The following is a 17994-nucleotide window of genomic DNA, read 5'->3' as shown; positions in this document are numbered from 1 at the left end:
AAAAAAAATCTCCACTTGCCATGTTTCTTATTCATTCCTAGCACCGAAAAAGGCCAACCCAATCTCAATTTCTGCGTGCGATGGGTACACAGTGCATAGAAAGTCTGGTCCGTCAAACTCTCTTTAGACTCGGTGTCAGGGGCTTCCACAAACTTTTAACACTTTTAAAAAAAAAATGACGTGAATTTCAATCCGAAATGTGCAAGCAAGTTAATTTAAGTCGGAATCTGAAGATTTCGTGGGAATAAATCCCGTAATTGAGTACTGGCGGGAGTTTTTGTAAATAACAAATACTACCCCCACAAAGGATTGAAACCATGGATGCTAGAACTATCAATGATATACAATTCCCAGTCCTCTGTCCAACAGTTTGTCTGAAAACCACTGCAACAACAGCAGTAAGTCATTTATAAACATTTGCCTGAAACCTTTGTCAAAAGCAGCAGCGTTTTGTATATTTTTGACCTTGTATGAAAATCAGATCCCACCTAACCCACAAGAGAACAAAAACGAAAAACTTGAGAAGGGATGGTGGTGGTGGTGGGGAAACTAAGGAAAATTATAGAGAAGGAAAGCAGGAAAGAAAGACTATAGAGACAATTCCAGTAAAGTTAACAAAAACTATCATTTCAAACACAACAGGAAGGCCAGAACATTCATGCTGCAAAGTAAGGAACCAAAACACCCATTTTATGGGATTTTGGAAAGAGCCATATCCAAGAACACGATCAGAAGTGCCAAAACATAAAGGTCACATCTCTTGCATACAGGCACAGCTGGGAAAGGGAAATGAAACATAGTCAGGAGAGTTTATACTAAAGAATGAAATATCAAATGCATAACGAAACAAAAAAATCCAAGAAGGAATTGCCATATAAAGGATATTAGCACACTAATCACATGTTGACCCCAGTGCAGCAGGGAAGCATACTTACAATCTGACTTTAGCAAAAATTGGTTTGCAACTGATGGTGAACTACTGGGGTAAGAGATTTTAAACCACAGGAATGAAGATGCACGTAAACAAAAAAAATGTATATATGCGTGCATAACCATGGAGTTCTAACTTCCAAATTATTATTTCTTCTAGTTGCTTCGTCTTTTCCAGTCTATATGGGATTATTTATGGCAAAACTTTTTTCTGTTCATACAATCAGTTTCTGAAACAGGAGGATCCAACCTCAAAACACTGAAATCTACAGACAATAATAAGAAAAATAATTTTTTTTCATATGAGCCAATCCAATTTCGTAATGTAATCAAAATTTTGTATTTGCAAATTTAAAAATGAGGCCTTTAGAAACTAGCTAGATCTAGGCAAACAATAACATAAAAAGTTGTAATTAATAGCTTCCAAAATTCAGATCAAGTGCTTTAAAATGTTTAGAAATTACAAGTTAAACAGATTTCTAATAAATATTTCAAATATTTGATAAGAAGTAACAGACTATATTATGTTGCCAACTCTAGTCATAATAAGCCTGTGAGTGCAAAAGTTCTTGGACGCATGGGAAGATTCTAGGCTACATAGGCAAGAGGACACGAAAAGAACAAGTAGCACAGGATTAGGCCCACAAAACTGAGATTGGGCAAAGAGTGCCATTATCTTAATCTATGGCCTTAGCCCAGGCTTATGTGCTAAGGCTTAATATAGAATACTCATTTTCTTTTAACATAGTTTCTCTGTACAAATCATGCTTTGTGATTGTTATAAAATAAAGGAGCTATAATATGTACCTCAGCGAATGGAAGAGTACCAATTATGTGACCTGTTTCCTTCTTCACTCTATATAGAACTTGTTTTTGATTGGCGGAAGTATCTGCCCAGTAGACTCTCTAATCTCACAGCTAAACTCAACTTCCAACAACCGATGATTTTCCTTAGAACGAGTCATTGAGAAAGAAACATTCAGATCATCCCCTTCACTAACACGAACGGAAGGACGGAAGAGAAAAACCTGTTAAATGGAGAAAACAGAAAAATTAGAAAGGAGTGGATGGTGCACCAGCAGAAGCCACGAACATAAGAAATAAGCAAAACATACCAGCACTGCAAAATGTTATATAGGAACACACTATGCATGCAAGAAAAAGAGCTGAGGCCTAAAGTCTGACAAGGGCAATAGTATTGCAACAAATCCTATGATGAAAAGTTTATGGAAGTCGCTAAATGCTGTGCAAGCTTGACCATTTTGCACACCAGCAGAACACACACTTAGCTACTGCATGATATACAGGTCAATGTGGCTAATATTTCTGACATGCATAACTCTGATGATATTGAGACAGAGAAATAAAGACAGGTAAATTAAGCCATCCATGAATCAATTCAGCATTTTAAATTTGAAGATAATCCAAAGAGGATATATTTTTGGGAGATATACACCTGCTGGCCCCAATGTGTGCCATTATAAGTACTAGGGGCAGTTGTCAGCTCAATCTCCTGCTGAGCTGGATCCTCCGTGCTTCCCTGGTGCACAAAAAGGCATCAGAATCATACTTTCCTCAGTATGTGGATGACTGAGAACATTAGCATGCACCATAATAAGGGTGCACAGGAGCTCAACTTACTCTAAAATGGACATCAAACCATCCACTGAACCCACAAAGCCTTGTGCCCTCTCCTCTGATTGATGACAAAAATTTTGATCTGACTTCACAAATGTCATCCACAGTAGCAGTAGAGCAATCGATATTCTTCACAACAGCTGCTGTCCCTATAACCTGATCAGGATGAAGGTTGCTCCACAATGATGTCTGCAAAATTAATAGAATTCTCTCATTAAATGCAGGACAGAAAAAAGGAGAAAGCAGAATGTCTCGTGCATAAAAGGTCAATCTGATAAACAAGCTCTTTCATTCTTCAAGGGAATGTGATATAAGAGTAACAAAGTGGATTTTTGTCAGGTGCTTTAGAAAGTACCTTCTATACAAGAAGCTAAGTCCAATATGGTTCACAAGTTCGATGATACAATACTCAAGACTTGGGAAATCCAAGTTCTTATTGAATGAGGTATTCAATAAAAAAGCATCAATTAGATACATAGTCAATAAAACACTGACCTAACTCCAATAAAACACTGACCTAACTCCCTTCCAATCAGCCAGAGATTTCAAAGATAAATTCTCCTTTGATAAAATGACATGAATTGAGTAACACATCAGCAGGTATAGTCACATCATCATTCACTCAGCCAATCTCACATAAAGGCACAGTTTGTTAGCACTTCAACACTTTAGAGTGATCGGAAAGGGGGCATGGGGGAGGAAAGAGTGTAATATAGGGATGTTAGACCCATTGCTATAGCTTCTGAAATCTGAATTACATTAATGGAAAGGTGTTTGGACAACATACAACATCATACATAAAATTTAACCTAAATTTAAGCAGCATCAAAGGTAAAGATTTAGTGCCGTTGATTTTAATAGATTCACAATATTAAAATTCAAAAGCAACAAAGTTCTAAAACTTACCTGCAGATAATATTTCTTCTGCTCTTCAGAGAAGGGCTTTGTTAAAACACTCATATCAACACCATAGTAAGTTTTAGTCTCTTTCAGAAAACTATACCAATCATCCAGTGCTCCTTCATAATCCTGCTGTTTTTGATCCCCCAAACCAGACCTAATTGGTGCCACCCACATGCGAGCATGACTAGGATACCTGAGAGAAAAATGCTTGTTTGGTCAACCATTCACAAATGAGTCACTGATTATAAAAGCAATAAACTTTTCAAACCAAAAGACAGAAGAAACATTAAGTCTGCAATATAAAGGAAACTAAGGACAAGAGAATGATAAGCTCAGTAGAACATCCAATTGTCAATTTGAACACCTTCACTAATCTGCCCTTCTACCATGTGATTGGCATTGTCGTTATTCGCTCCCTAGTTGAGGTAATTCCACTAACTTGCTGAGAAATGATAAATTCCCACTATACTCCTTCCTACAGTTAATTGCACTCAATCTGAATCATAATTGCACTTGTTCCCCCTCATCATGAGAAATTATTTTTCTATGATGGGAAATCGCTCCAGAATCTTAACATAGCATTCACCCCTACTAGTGTCGGTAGTCAATTCTAGCCATTGACAATCAACATTTACCGTAGGAAAATCAAACATCATTCATCAGCCAACAGGTACAAATTTATATCCCTGTATAACCTACTCTCAGAATTTAACATATAAGCTGTCTTTCACTAGTCAGAATCAAGTCAAGGATAACAGTTAGAGAACAAAAGTCCTATCACTTTGTACTAGGTGTTTTTACGTTGAAATGTCAAATAAGAGACTATCCACAAGATGATCAGTTGCACCGCATATATAAAGTGTTTCTTCACCCTTTGGCATCTCAAATTACTTACATAACTCCAGTTGGCTTCAACCAGCGGTCACGAGCACATATCACTGAATCAAACATAGATTCACGCAGAAGGAAGTATCCCATCCACTCAGAGATAATCACATCAACTGCACATTGACCATAAATCTATTATCAGAATCGAAAACCACAAGGCCCAATGAACTCAATCCATTTCAAAATCATCTAGCTACAGCAAAAGCAAATGACATGAACCTTTCTCCGGCAGGACAATATCCTCTACAGAGCCCTCAATCACTTCAACAACATCCTGAAGATTATTCGCGTTGACAAGTGTCCGAGCATGGTCCGACATCTTGGTAGCTTCCACAGCATATACCTTCCGCGCACCAGCTTGTGCGGACCAAATTGCAAGAATGCCACTACCAGTTCCTACATCCAACACAGTCTTCACCACAACAACACAGAATTAATCACAAATTTCTACACCAAAGCCTACAACTATTAACTAATAAGATTTAATTAAGCTGAAGTAAGAGCGCGTATTGTACAATTGCAAAAATGCAAACTAAGTAGAGACACGAAAGTAAAAGGAAACTTACTTTCCCTTGGAAGTGGTGTTTGTTTTGGAAAATGGAGTTGAAGTAAGCGTCCATGCGGACTCGATCGGAGAGCATTTCTTTTTGGTGATAGAGAAACGCGTAGGTGCAGAAGTAGTTCGCGAAGTCCACTTCTTTGTCCACCGTTGCTGTTCCGCCTCCTCTTCCTCCTCCTCCTCCTCCTCCATTGCTGCTCCCCGCAAGATCACCTGATACGACGCCGTTTGTGTGGCTCCCCATGGCTGCGTCTACTCGCACACGGTGTTTCGCTACGCACCGTATTGAGTGAGAGATTCAAGAAGGCTCGAGAGAGAGTGCGAGAGAGGGCTTTAGGGCGACGTCGCTATTGAAATGTAGGGTTTAGCTGCTGTGTTTGTTTTGGCTGGTGGGAGAACGCTCTGCCATCACTGCATGCCACGTCGACACTTGGTGCGCGCGCTTCTATTTAATTATTCTCGCTTCGGTTGATCTGATCGTTGAACCGCGCGAGGGCTGAGCCGAGGAAGATATTTTTCTTGCAAATATTTTGACATAAAATTTTGACCAACGTTGACAGATAAAATTAATGAATACAATAATCAAAATTAATTTATTAACCACAGAAAAAAATTAATTAATACAATAATCTAAATGAGACGCATTTTATTTCTTTCAGCCCTTAAACCTCTGGAATCTTTATCATTTTCTTTGTACAATGATTTGTTCACAATAATTAGCACCACAAAAAGCACCAAAAGACATTTAATACATGCATTTGTCTAACTTAAAATTTTTAAATAAGACAACTCAAATAAACTCGGTTGTTTTAATTTATTTTCACTTCACAAAACTGAATTAGTTTAGTACCAGCATGCGCTCTAAAGATCCAAAGCCCTTGCTGTCATTTTGAATCTTGTCTCACTCCATCTCCAAACCCTTTTGCTATCAAAGATGTCCATCATTCCTGAATTATTTTTATCACGACAATATCAAGACCCAAGGTAATTTGGAATCAAGATAACTAAGGCTGGCGCGGCAAAGAGTGCAATGGGCGTCTCAAGTTTCGTTAAAATTGTGTTAATCGGATAAAAATTAATCCGATAAAAAATACGATAAAGTTAGAATGATATAATTTAATTTTTTTTGTCTTATTTAATTTTTTATGTTGATGAAATGTTGATTTTAAATATTGTCCGGTGCTCTTTTTAGTGCTAATTGTACTAAACATGTAATTGTTATTTATTATTATTTGTGGTTTTTTTTTCACCTACTTTTTTTTTCCTTTAGTTTCTACTTTCTAGGCCCATTACCAAATGGGACTTGACTAGCTTACAGAATCTGTAAGCTACAGACTGCAGCATCAGCCGTTGGATGTGGAGTGAGAATCTAAATAATAGAAGATCGGATGGTGGGATGACGGGAGATGTTTGTTACAGAATCTGTACCATAGACCGGTCCTACGAAATGATAAATGAGTTTATGATGTGTTTTTTGGTCGATTGGACATTGGACACTCCAGGCTGGGACAAACGCTTTCGCAGCTGCATTGTAGGCCTCAGTTCCTGAGCACCTATCTGCCTTACAGATACTGTAAGATTCGCACAAAATAAATAAGGGAAATGAAAGGTGGGTTCTAGTGGGCCATCACTTTACTTTTAATGGGACCACGAGTATTTTTAAAATTGAGGCTAGGTATTTATAATTTAAAAATTATAGTTTTAAAATATTTAATAAATATTAAATATCGTAATTTAAAAATTATATTAAAATAATTTTTTATTTATATAATAAAAAATTATTATATTTTAAATAATTTTATTAAAATTATTATTAAAATTATATATTTATTATATATTATTAATTTTTATTTTATAATTATAAATATTTTTTTTACAGTAACTGTAACTTAAAAAATTACAGTATTTTAATTTCAAACAGAATTTATATACCTTACAGCATCTATAAGGTAGCAAACTTTTAATTCTAATAAATTATTTTTAAGGTCATTCTATGATGCGGACGACATCATAGAATTTTCCTTATTTTTAATTGATAGCCCTTAATTCTTCAATTAATATCTGTGTATCAAATCTATTTCAAGTGAATCTAATTTTGCAAAATATATTTCTAGATGGGCGGCGGCGTGTGGATTTAAAGATTTTCAGCTATGCAACCGGAGGGATACACATTGAAGGGAATAATCTTCTGTGCAATATTGCAAAAAAGGTCAACTTCAATTTACTTTAATTTTATAATGATCAAATTCAATTTATTCCTAGAAGCATGAAAACCTCATCTTATTTTCTAAGACTAGTATTGAATTAATAAAATACCATAATATTCTTGTAGATTTTGAGGAAGAATGACTGCTGTTGAAAGCATATGTTTTTTTTTATCCCCTTAGTATTTCTAAAAGAAAATTAATTCAAACTTTATTTGCATCACTAGTAAAAATCAACCCCCTTTTTTTATTTAAAAAAAATCAATAATAATAAAATAAATGCTAATCTTCCATTTTTCTCTCTTTTTTCTTTTCCTTCTATTTTTTTTCTCCTTCGTTTCTTCTTCTTCTTCTGTGTTTTCTTTATGTTTTTCTTTCTCTTCTTGGTCAATGCTCCTAATTGGGAGGTAAATTGAAATTTATCCTACTGCAAAGGATTATTGATATACAACTAGATGTGAAAAGAAAAAACAACAACTTGTTTATAGCAATGGTAATCAATAAACGAGGTCAATGCCTGTTTATGGCATTTTATTATGAAGAAAAAAGGGTTCATTTTCAACATTGATTGACGATAGAGCCAGCATAATACACATTTGCAATTTTTTCTTTCACATTTATGTCGAGTGACCTATTCCTTCACCAATACAAATTAGTCAACTGGATACAAATTTAAAATGCCGAGACCATGCTTACCCAATTGACATCTATTTGTTCATTTGCGTTGTCTATGCTCACAAGTCACAAGACTTGGTCTATTTATTGAAAAAGCATCTATCGGTATACAATGCATATGCATTAATAGGCATTAAATTATAGAATAATTGTATTAACAAAACCAGTATAAAGTCTCATGAAGGCGACAACCCACCTCCATATTTGATTATTCCTACAAGACTTGTCTCGACTTTATTACATGAACCAAAGGGGATTATTGAATTGGTCAATACATAATACATTAAAACTTACAGCTCACAACGAATGGTGAATCCTTCTATGGTGAATGACTTAAGGTTAAAATGTAGAAACAAATCCACAAATAAAAGTTCATCTTTATTCATCAATGCCTCTATGATGGTTTGTCTCACCATTTTTTTTTTTGATATGTGAAACAGTATTTGTTTACAATAATATTCATCTTTTTTTTATAATTATGTATAAGTTATTGCTTGTTGGCTCTTCACTTTTCAGAAGACTTAATTTTTATTTTTTTTATTTTTACAAAGTATGAATCATGCCACTGACAACTGACTACAAGATAGCTGAAAAAAAAATATACACAATATGGTTGGACTCAGAGTTTATAATGAGAAATTTATGTGAAAATGCCCACTTTTAAATATAAAAATATGAGGAACTAGGAGAACTTCTTGGTTGTTTCTTTTTATCCCACATGCATAATTTAAAAATTCAAAGAGTAACCCAATTCTATTCAACATTTGGCTCCTCTACCAATGATATCAAATATGATCTTCCAAGTTCAATATTCTCACACTCTATCTTTCTAGGAAACTATTCACAGTCAAACATTGGTTGCTCTTTTCACAGTACATAGAATATGAAAACCTCAAGAGCTTCAAAAACTAAACTCTTTAGCCTCACAATTTAGATTGGTACAAGAATGAAGCTCTAGATGGAGGACAAGAAAGCTAATATAATTGCTGCTTCTCTAGTTCTTGCCCTCATCATCTTTATAATTATTGCTCGCGTCACACTCAAACTTTCCAAGGCCTTTTTCCTTATTGTAGGTGCTGATATTGCAGTTGTCCTTGCTGTTTTCGCTTGTGTAATCATAAGAAGGCGTTACCATAAAAGAAGATTGTTGTTAGAATCAAAGTTTGTAACAGAAGGCAGAGAGCTTCGGATTGAGTATAGTTTCCTAAGAAAAGTTGCTGGGGTACCGATAAAGTTTAGATCCAAAGAACTTGAAGAAGCAACAGACAATTTTCAAGCACTGCTAGGCCATGGATCATCAGCTTCAGTTTTCAAAGGGATCCTAAGTGATGGAACTTCGGTTGCTGTCAAGCGGATTAACGGTGAGGAACACGGGGAGAAAGAATTCAGATCAGAAGTTGCAGCCATTGCTAGTGCGCAACATGTGAATCTTGTAAGGTTGCTTGGATATTGTGTTGTCCCTGGAGGGCCTCGATACTTAGTCTATGAGTTCATTCAAAATGGTTCATTGGATCATTGGATTTTTCCTACAAGCAGGAGAAGTGAAGGCCATTATTCTGGTGGGTGTTTGTCATGGGATTTGAGGTATAGAGTTGCCATTGATGTGGCAAAGGCACTTTCTTATCTTCATAATGATTGCCGGTCAAGGGTATTACACCTCGATGTCAAGCCTGAAAATATACTTCTTGATGAGAATTATAGAGCAGTAGTATCGGATTTTGGTTTGTCGAAGTTAATGAGTAGAGATCAAAGCAGATGTATCACAACAATCCGTGGGACTAGAGGTTACTTGGCTCCCGAGTGGATACTGGAACAAGGGGTCTCTGAGAAATGTGATATCTATAGTTATGGTATGGTTCTTTTGGAGCTGACTGGGGGAAGAAGAAATGTAAGCTTGATTGAACACGGGAATGATAAGTCTAAAAATAAGTGGCAGTACTTTCCGAAAATTGTGAATGAGAAAATGAAAGAAGGGAAGCTAATGGAAATTGTGGATCAAAGACTAACTGATGAGGGAGGAATTGATGAAACTCAGGTAAGGAGATTAGTTGATGTAGCATTTTGGTGCATACAAGAGAGGGCTAGGCTTAGGCCTAGCATGGCCCGAGTGGTTGAAATGCTTGAAGGCCGCGTGGCAGTGGATGATCCGCCAGATACCCAAATGGTCATTGTTGATTGGTTGTCGATTGATCAAGATGATGATGCAGGTGGTGACATTGGAAGGAGGAGACTTGCAGCATTGGCATCAGACTTAGGTAGAAATCTTGCCACTGATTCAGCACCGTGCTCACTTACCATGTCAGTTCTCTCCGGAAGGTAGTCTTTAAGAAAGTATAAACTTGACAGTCTTTTTTGTGCAAGTTTAAGCACATATAGGAAAAAGAACTGTAATGATAATCCTTCATGTTATTAAAAAGCTAACCAGCTTTCTCGCTTTTTAATGGATACATAATCTGTACCAAATTGGTAAGGGTTCCCAGTTCATACTCTGTACCAAATTGGTAAGGGTTCCCAGTTATTTTATTATTATTGTACACATTGCCGTAACTTCTTTTTTGGCATTGGGAACGTCATTTAGCAAATGTAACACATGCCCAGATGTTAAAACTTGAAATAACCGACAAGCGCGTAAATTAGTTGGCACAAGCGCGTAAATTAGTTGGCACGAGGTTGTTTTAATTTAATCAAAGTTTTTGATTCGAAACTTATAAATGCAGTTGTGTTAAATATTTTTTGGGAGAACTTTGCCACCCTAAAGGTCTTACTTGGCTCAAATTTAAATTAGTCGGAACGCAATATAATTTTCAGATATCATATAATGTAATATAAAAAAACTCGAAATAAAATACCGACTACAAAACAAAGGAAAGCATAAAGAAACCTAAAAAAAAAAATTCTTATTGAGGGTGAGGGGAATATTTGCTTTGGGCCATTTTCTATTTAATGGACGCCACACCATGCGACCTACTTGAACTGGTCAGGCAACAAAGCTGCAGGGTGCAGCTGTTATGTAGTGCCTAATTTATAATTTGATTATCTGGACTGAAAGCAACATTTCACCTATTTTCAGAGCAAAGACATTATTAAACATGAGATTTCATCCTATTAAAAATTAAAAAATAAAATAAAATTGAGTTTTCATCCGGGCCTACGGTGTTTAAGTTTATGACATCGGGCGCTAGTACATGGCGTTCTCACAATACTGTTCATGGAATACTATTCATGTGGGATATCGTAATTAGACCTACGGTTTGACCATTTCTCATGTCAATTTTTGTTTTAGATTGTATTATTTGTTAAGTATAATGTGAATTATAATATTAAAAATGTGAAATGCTTTTGGATTAATTTTTCTTTTTCAACGCCATCAATTATAAGCGGCATTAGTAAAATTGATTAATTTTTTTTTAGAGTACGAGTCTCTATGGCTGTGAGAGTTTATTTTCTTTAATTTTGTATGTTGGCTTCAATTTAGATTAGAGATGGCCAATTGGGTGTGCCTAATTTCTTTTTTTTTTTTTTTGCTTGTGTCTAGCTCTGCACAGGTGTCGAGCTCGCACTTGTCCTGCTTGCCGTGCCTAAAAACGGACAACAAATTTTTTTCTTTTTTCTTTTATTTTTCAAGATGACATGCCAAGTTGTTGGCATTTTTTTTTAAAAATTTATGTACCTTTTTTCGGTTCATAAATTTTTAGTTAAATTTAATGGAATCAAAAGTTTAAAACTCAAGTCTATGTTCAATAATAATAAACTAATAATTACAAAAGCATGTAATACTAATACTAAGTTAGACCCTAGCGTATTAGAATTACTTTTTAATATTTAACATTAACAACAATAAGACTAATAAATTTTTTTCTTATAGATTCACTTACATAGAGTTATATATCATAGTTCATGATAACATTAATACATACATTTTATAAAACTATGATATTTATAATTTTAATTATTAAAATGATTACACAATCGATTCATAAATTATAAACATAAAACAATTATTTTTTTTTTGAAACTAAGATTAAATGAATCTAAAAGACTTATACTAATAAAATATATTAAAAGATTCAATATATAACCATTTCTAAAAGCATAAAATTTTAAGTTTACTTTAATTAAAAAATAAAATGTGCTTATTACAGGTCTTTTCATGTGCTGTGTTTTAACCATCTCTATGCCGTACTTTTACGATTGCATGTCTAAAATTTTTACCTAGCCCTACCTGCATGCGTGCCCTGCCGTACTGCGTACCCTACCAAAATGTGCTCGTGCCATACAATGCAATACGGACACGTGCCACGCTCGTGCCGTAACACATGCCACCTGGCTTGTTGGTCATATCTAATTTAGACTTTAGTGTATTAGACTTTGATTGTACATTTATAGTGTGCTGAATTTTTGGATATATTGTATCTAATATTTAAAAAAAATTCAATAATGATATGATCTCCACAATTGAGTCCCAATTTGATTGTATAGTATATAGTGGGATAAATTGAAGAATATGGTAACTTGCAGGGGTAAATTGAAATATCGCCTTATTATTGTTGTTGTTAGTATTATTAGGGTGTAGATATTTCCACCCCGCTATTTTTATAAACCCACCCCGCCTTTATAAAATAATTAAATAAATTCATATTATTTTATAGAATTACAAATTAATAATAAGTTTGAATAATTAATTGATTAAATCATTCTTATAATATTTTTTTCTTATTTTCTCTTTTAACAATTTTTAACAATTTAAGGTTGCTTTAAGATAAGTTTAATTATTACCCTTATAATATAAAATAACCAAATTACCCTAAGAAATATATATTATTGTAACTAGTTGTTTAGGCATTTAATTTTATGCTTTATAATCTAATATTTTTTATATAAAATTTAATAATTTTCAATACTCTAAATGTCCTAATTACATCTCGTTAGTTTAGTGGAATATCAATAATCATACTAAAAAAGTACTACTTATACATCATTAAAATATAAAAAAAGAATTGTACAAAAATTTATTAAAGTTAAAGTAAATTTTTAGATATTTTTGGTACTTTTACCTTGTTAGGTAAGAAGAATTATATTAATTTATGTTAAAACAACCTTATTGATCAAATATAATAAAAAAATAATTAATGAATATGGATTTAATTGGTTAAATTTTTAAGTTTCTTCTTAATTTGAATTTTTACAAAATAATGTGCACTTGTTGTAATAATTTTTTAAAATTAGGGTGGGTTAATAAAATTTATGGGGTGAAAATATCACCACCCGTATTATTATTATTATTATTTAATATTTCAAATATCCCCGCATAAAAATGAAAGTGACGAAGACAGAAGGGAACCTATGCCGCATATTGATCTAACGGTTAACGAGAATTTTTATCAACGGCCTAGAGTCGTCTGACACGTACGTGCGAGTAAGTTGAACAGTAACACATCACAAAACGACAAAAATCACAAGACGAGAATCACAGAATTGGCAGACAATACAGAGAAAAAATTGGGCAACGAGAGAGAACTCAGCTCGTGGAGTTATCACATAGCTCTGGAGTTCTGCTTCTGGTAATGTCTTAAACCCTAAAACCCGCTTGTTGTTTATTTCTTTATTAATTAATATTATTCCCATTTCGTTTCTTACAATTTTTTTTTTTGTTTCATTTGATAGACAATTCTTAATTGGACCATGGAGTTTCTAGAAATTAATTTTTTTTTAAGTTTTTGAATATAGGGAGGGGTACTTGGTTAATTGTAATGGTTATTATGCCAGTTTTGATTGAATGAATTTGTCGTATTTGTATTTAGCTGTCGACCAATTTTGATTTCTGAATTTTGGGTTTCATTTTTCGAATTAAATACCTCTTAAAGTACATTTGTTATAATGCCATTTATTGAATAGTTTTGCGAACATTATGAACTATCGATGGCGAATGCTATCTGAGTCTTTATTTGTTTTATTGCAGGATCTGTGCTCTTCTCAGTTACTTTACCTGCATTGGTGATAATCTTTCAAGGGTTAAAATGAGCTTTACAGGGCCATCCATGAGTTCTGGTTAGCTTAATTCTTTTGTTGCATTACTTACAGTTTGGTGTACTTGATGCTTATAAAGTGAGCACTTTTGTATGCCTCATTTGTCTTTTGGTTTTGTGTTTACTGATTTCGTGCCTTCTGATCTTCTATGCATGAGTTACAGATTGATATGAGTTTTTGCTATGTATAGGATATTCTTTACCGTTCTTGATTATCGAACTTTATGATGATTCCATTTCAGGGGGTAATACTGTTAGAAGAGCAATTGAGTTCGGAAGGACCTATGTGGTCAGGCCCAAAGGTAAACACCAAGCCACTGTTGTGTGGCTTCATGGGCTTGGCGATAATGGTTCAAGGTAATATGGCCTTTTCATTTCTTTTTTGTTTAGCAGTGTCTTTCAACTGCTTGTTTGTATAAATTTAAGATGGCCGTTTTAATTCTGTTAGTTTCCTGACAATTATATTGGAAAACAGATCTAGTTTTCTTTTTCCTATTACTTAAGTTATATTCTTTGTAGTAACTGGATGGAGATAGCTGTTTCTGGTTGAGTATGGTGATACTTGCATCGCCCGATGGTAGAAGACACTTTTCTCCCTTTTTGTATTATATTCCTTTTTTTCTTTGACTAGTCGATGAAACATGGTTCAAGTTGACCTTTCAACATCATGAATGCTGTTACTGTTCAAACTAGTATGAGCTGAATTTCGCTGGCTATCTAGTTTCCCATTTTGATATGTGCTGCCTGCCTATGAATCTGAATTGCCTCCTTTTTCCTCTATTAATAACTTATGGGTTTTTTTTTTATCAAAATCATATGTAAGCAAATACACACACATGCACGCACATCAAGAAGAAGAAGAAAATGGAAATACAACAGACAACCGAATGAATCAATTATAATTAATGCACAAAAGCCTTTAAAATTAATGCAATAGCTATTAGATCCTCATTTATGTTTTGATCTTGTTGGCAGCTGGTCCCAGCTCCTCGAGACTCTTCCTCTTCCAAATGTAAGAACAATTGACATTCATTTTTTTATGAGCATCGCAATTTCTGTCACTTTTTCCTAATTTATTTTGAAGTTCAATTTTATCTTCATTGGACACTTAATAACTTTTATGGTTCTGATTACGTGATACAGATTAAATGGATTTGCCCAACTGCCCCTACTCGACCAATGACTATATTTGGCGGCTTTCCATCCACTGCCTGTAAGAGTAGTTGTCCGTTTTAATTTCTTTTCGTTTTATATTAGAAAAATCAAGAAAATATTCACGCCGTTTAAGTTTATGGGAGTTAAAAGAAAAAAATCAACCATAAAAAAAAGTTTACACTCCACATCTTTGTTAATCCTTGGAAATTGAACACTTCTGTTCAGACAATAGTAGAAAATCATGCTTTAACTGAAAATTGTCTGTTTGAAACATTAAATTAAAAGTTTTGGAAATGCTAATGTGATGTAAACCAGGGTTTGATGTGGGAGACCTTTCAGAAGATGTTCCTGATGACTTAGAGGGTTTAGATGCTGCAGCTGCACATGTTGTGAATTTATTGTCCACTGAGCCCACTGACAGTAAGTTTCCTTCTTCTGAGTATTAGTATGTTATAATGCTGTGTGGTTTTCTCTGCCTAATCATTTCTGATAAATGTCTATTTTATTGAAGCCTTTGAGCACTTTGATAGCCAATTATTGCAAGGTGGATAATTGTTACCTTTCCAATTTTAATCTATCTAGATGGTGTTTCAACTTGAAAACTGCCCTACAGCTTAACAAATTGCTTCATGTAAGACACAATTTACTTTCGTCTACTCCAATCTACAGGTCGATGGAGTTTTTTTTTTTATCCAGTGCTACATGCAAGCTCACATATTGCAGTATAGTGTTTGGTTGTTTTATGAGGTTCTACTTCTTAAATTGCACAATAAACTAAGAGTATATTTAGAGATTCCATTGGATATAACATGATTGCATTTCGTTTGCAAATAACTTTAATAAAGAGAGGCTTTTTAATAGTATTTCTGGTGACTATTTGACATTTCTTGTTTGTTACATGTTAGTGTAGTGGCATTATTTCACCTTACAGTTGCTGATACTGGTTTCTCCTTTTTGCTCTGGATCTATATGGAGATGTTAACTTGTTTTTCAAATGAATTGAGAAGCTCAGTGGATTTAGTTTCATGCATTGCAATGTACTAATTTCCCTAAAGTTAATCTTCAGAAAAAAAATTGACTCATACTTCAGAAAAAAATTGAGTCATGCTTTGTAGTTGTGTATCATCCTAATTGGAACTTTTCTTGTACAGTTAAACTTGGTGTTGGAGGTTTCAGTATGGGAGCAGCAACCGCACTGTACTCTGCAACCTGCTTTGCCCATGGAAAATATGGGAATGGCAATCCATACCCTGCTAAATTGAGTGCAGTTGTAGGACTGAGTGGCTGGCTTCCTTGCTCAAAGTTTGACTTCATATATTTACTTCAATTTGAACGTCTGTCGATTATTGCCTTTTATAATAGCACACGTCATAAGTCCTATTCTTTTCCAGGACCTTGAAGAACAAACTAGGTGGAGAAAATGAAGCTAGAAGACGTGCTGCATCCTTGCCCATTTTGCTCTGCCATGGAAAAGGTCTTCCTTACTCTCTCAAATAGGCAGATATTCATTTTATAGTTGGCATCTTATCAGCGGCTTTGGCATATGCCTGTCTTCTTTCTTTTGGGATTCAGATATTGCTAGGAATAGGACCAAGATGACTCACAAACAGAATAAATGCATTTCAATTAATTTGATGTGGCCCAAGATGCCTCATGAACAGTCTATTCAGCTAATTTTGTTGTTGGACTGGGTTTCACTTATTTGTTTTACAAGCTTAGAGCTTGGCATCTCAAAGGGCCAAGGCCTGAGCAGTATTTTACTCGACTAGACATTAGAATGTAAGGACAGAATATGAAATATGTTTCTGGTCACTACAATTAGAGGTCCAAAAACAACATTTTGGTTCCCGGTGCTGCTCTATTGCTATCAATAGAAAACCAAATTGCAACAGTCAATGTAGACATAGACTGAATGATTTCTTCTGCTTTCTTATATATTACTTCCAATTTTCTTTTTTCTGTTTCAATTGTTAATGATTTGAGGTTCAAATAATTGATAAACAAAGACAATGATATGTTGCCAGTCAAAATACTGCCAATAGGAAGCCTAATTTCTGACCCCACTGAAAGCTGATTTTCTGTAATTGGCATTTAGCATATTCAATTAGGTTCTTAAGTAGCTATGATTAACCGTATCATCACCTTAGCTTGTGTTTCATACTAATTGTGTGATAATACATCTCATAATGTTTTGCAGCAATAACTTTTTTCTCCTTTCTATATCTTCTTCTAGCCATTTGTTTCTCTAAAGAATTTTTCAACAATTGTTATCAATTACCCTATATCTTCACTAGCAGTTTGTACTTTGTAGTCACTCATCCAGCCTTGCATCAGTGAATAGTTGCCCTAGTTTCTGCACTGGCTTTGTAATTATGAAGTAAGCTGCAACTGTTGACGAATTGATTTTGGCATGGCTGGTTGCAGGTGATGATGTGGTTCAGTATAAATTTGGTGAGAAATCCTCGCAAGCCTTGACTTCAAATGCATTTCAGGATGTGATCTTCAAAGCTTACAGTGGGTAAGTAATCCCTGCAAAACTTGTTTGTTTAATTTTGATACATTATAGTAATTAAGTTTTGATTACTTTGTTTGACTGCAGCCTTGGCCACTACACCTGTCCTGAAGAGATGGACGAGGTCTGTGCTTGGCTAACAACTAAACTGGGGCTTGAGGGATGCTCTTCATGACACCTCCAAGTCTTGAGCTACAAGTTGGAAGGGCAAGAAATGTGAGGGGGAAAAAATTATTTTATAGTTGTAAGGAAGAAATTTTAGTGGCTCATAATAGTTCTGGGTGTGGTATACATGATATGGTGACATTAGTCCATGCATTTCCTATCAGTCCTCGTGCGTTTGATATTGCTTAACTGTTTCGCATCTGGAGGAAACTGCGTATGATTATCTATGAGAACATATATTTGCGTTGTCAACCTCCCGTTTGAAGTTAGTAAGCTGTATTAATTTGGCAATTTGGATCATTAATCCTATATTTTACTCAAATTGTGCTTTTCATATGA

The 17994-nt window shown here is 34.6% G+C and overlaps 3 protein-coding genes across 4 annotated transcripts; 2 read left to right on the top strand and 1 right to left on the bottom strand.

Annotated features, from left to right (window-relative positions):
* Window positions 1-210: 210 nt before the first annotated feature.
* On the bottom strand, window positions 211-5446 carry LOC18054826 (protein arginine N-methyltransferase PRMT10). 2 transcript variants are annotated; one of them, XM_006450935.2, is made up of 8 exons: window positions 4926-5446; window positions 4579-4771; window positions 4367-4472; window positions 3475-3664; window positions 2572-2757; window positions 2387-2470; window positions 1738-1958; window positions 211-776 (listed from the first exon to the last, which is right to left on the bottom strand). In XM_006450935.2, the coding sequence occupies exons 1-7, from the start codon at window positions 5160-5162 to the stop codon at window positions 1782-1784; spliced, it is 1173 nt and encodes a 390-aa protein (XP_006450998.1). In that variant the 5' UTR covers window positions 5163-5446; the 3' UTR covers window positions 211-776; window positions 1738-1781. The 2 variants fall into 2 exon arrangements, with proteins under 2 accessions (XP_006450998.1, XP_024033743.1); XM_024177975.1 differs by having other exon boundaries at window positions 211-773.
* Window positions 5447-8518: 3072 nt separating this feature from the next.
* LOC18054824 (probable receptor-like protein kinase At5g20050) lies at window positions 8519-10428 on the top strand. Its single transcript, XM_006450934.2, has one exon. It carries the CDS (start codon window positions 8756-8758, stop codon window positions 10115-10117), a length of 1362 nt encoding a protein of 453 aa, XP_006450997.1. The 5' UTR covers window positions 8519-8755; the 3' UTR covers window positions 10118-10428.
* Window positions 10429-13242: 2814 nt separating this feature from the next.
* On the top strand, window positions 13243-17956 carry LOC18054822 (acyl-protein thioesterase 2). The gene is made up of 10 exons (XM_006450933.2): window positions 13243-13358; window positions 13757-13845; window positions 14066-14180; window positions 14799-14835; window positions 14967-15036; window positions 15294-15398; window positions 16130-16280; window positions 16370-16452; window positions 17403-17496; window positions 17578-17956. The coding sequence occupies exons 2-10, from the start codon at window positions 13815-13817 to the stop codon at window positions 17663-17665; spliced, it is 774 nt and encodes a 257-aa protein (XP_006450996.2). The 5' UTR covers window positions 13243-13358; window positions 13757-13814; the 3' UTR covers window positions 17666-17956.
* Window positions 17957-17994: the final 38 nt, after the last annotated feature.

This window comes from Citrus clementina, unplaced genomic scaffold, assembly GCF_000493195.1.
Source record: "Citrus clementina cultivar Clemenules unplaced genomic scaffold, Citrus_clementina_v1.0 scaffold_1, whole genome shotgun sequence".
Classification (NCBI taxonomy): Eukaryota; Viridiplantae; Streptophyta; class Magnoliopsida; order Sapindales; family Rutaceae; genus Citrus; species Citrus x clementina.
Note: the sequence above shows the minus strand (reverse complement) of the source record. Positions and strands in the feature narration are given on the sequence as shown.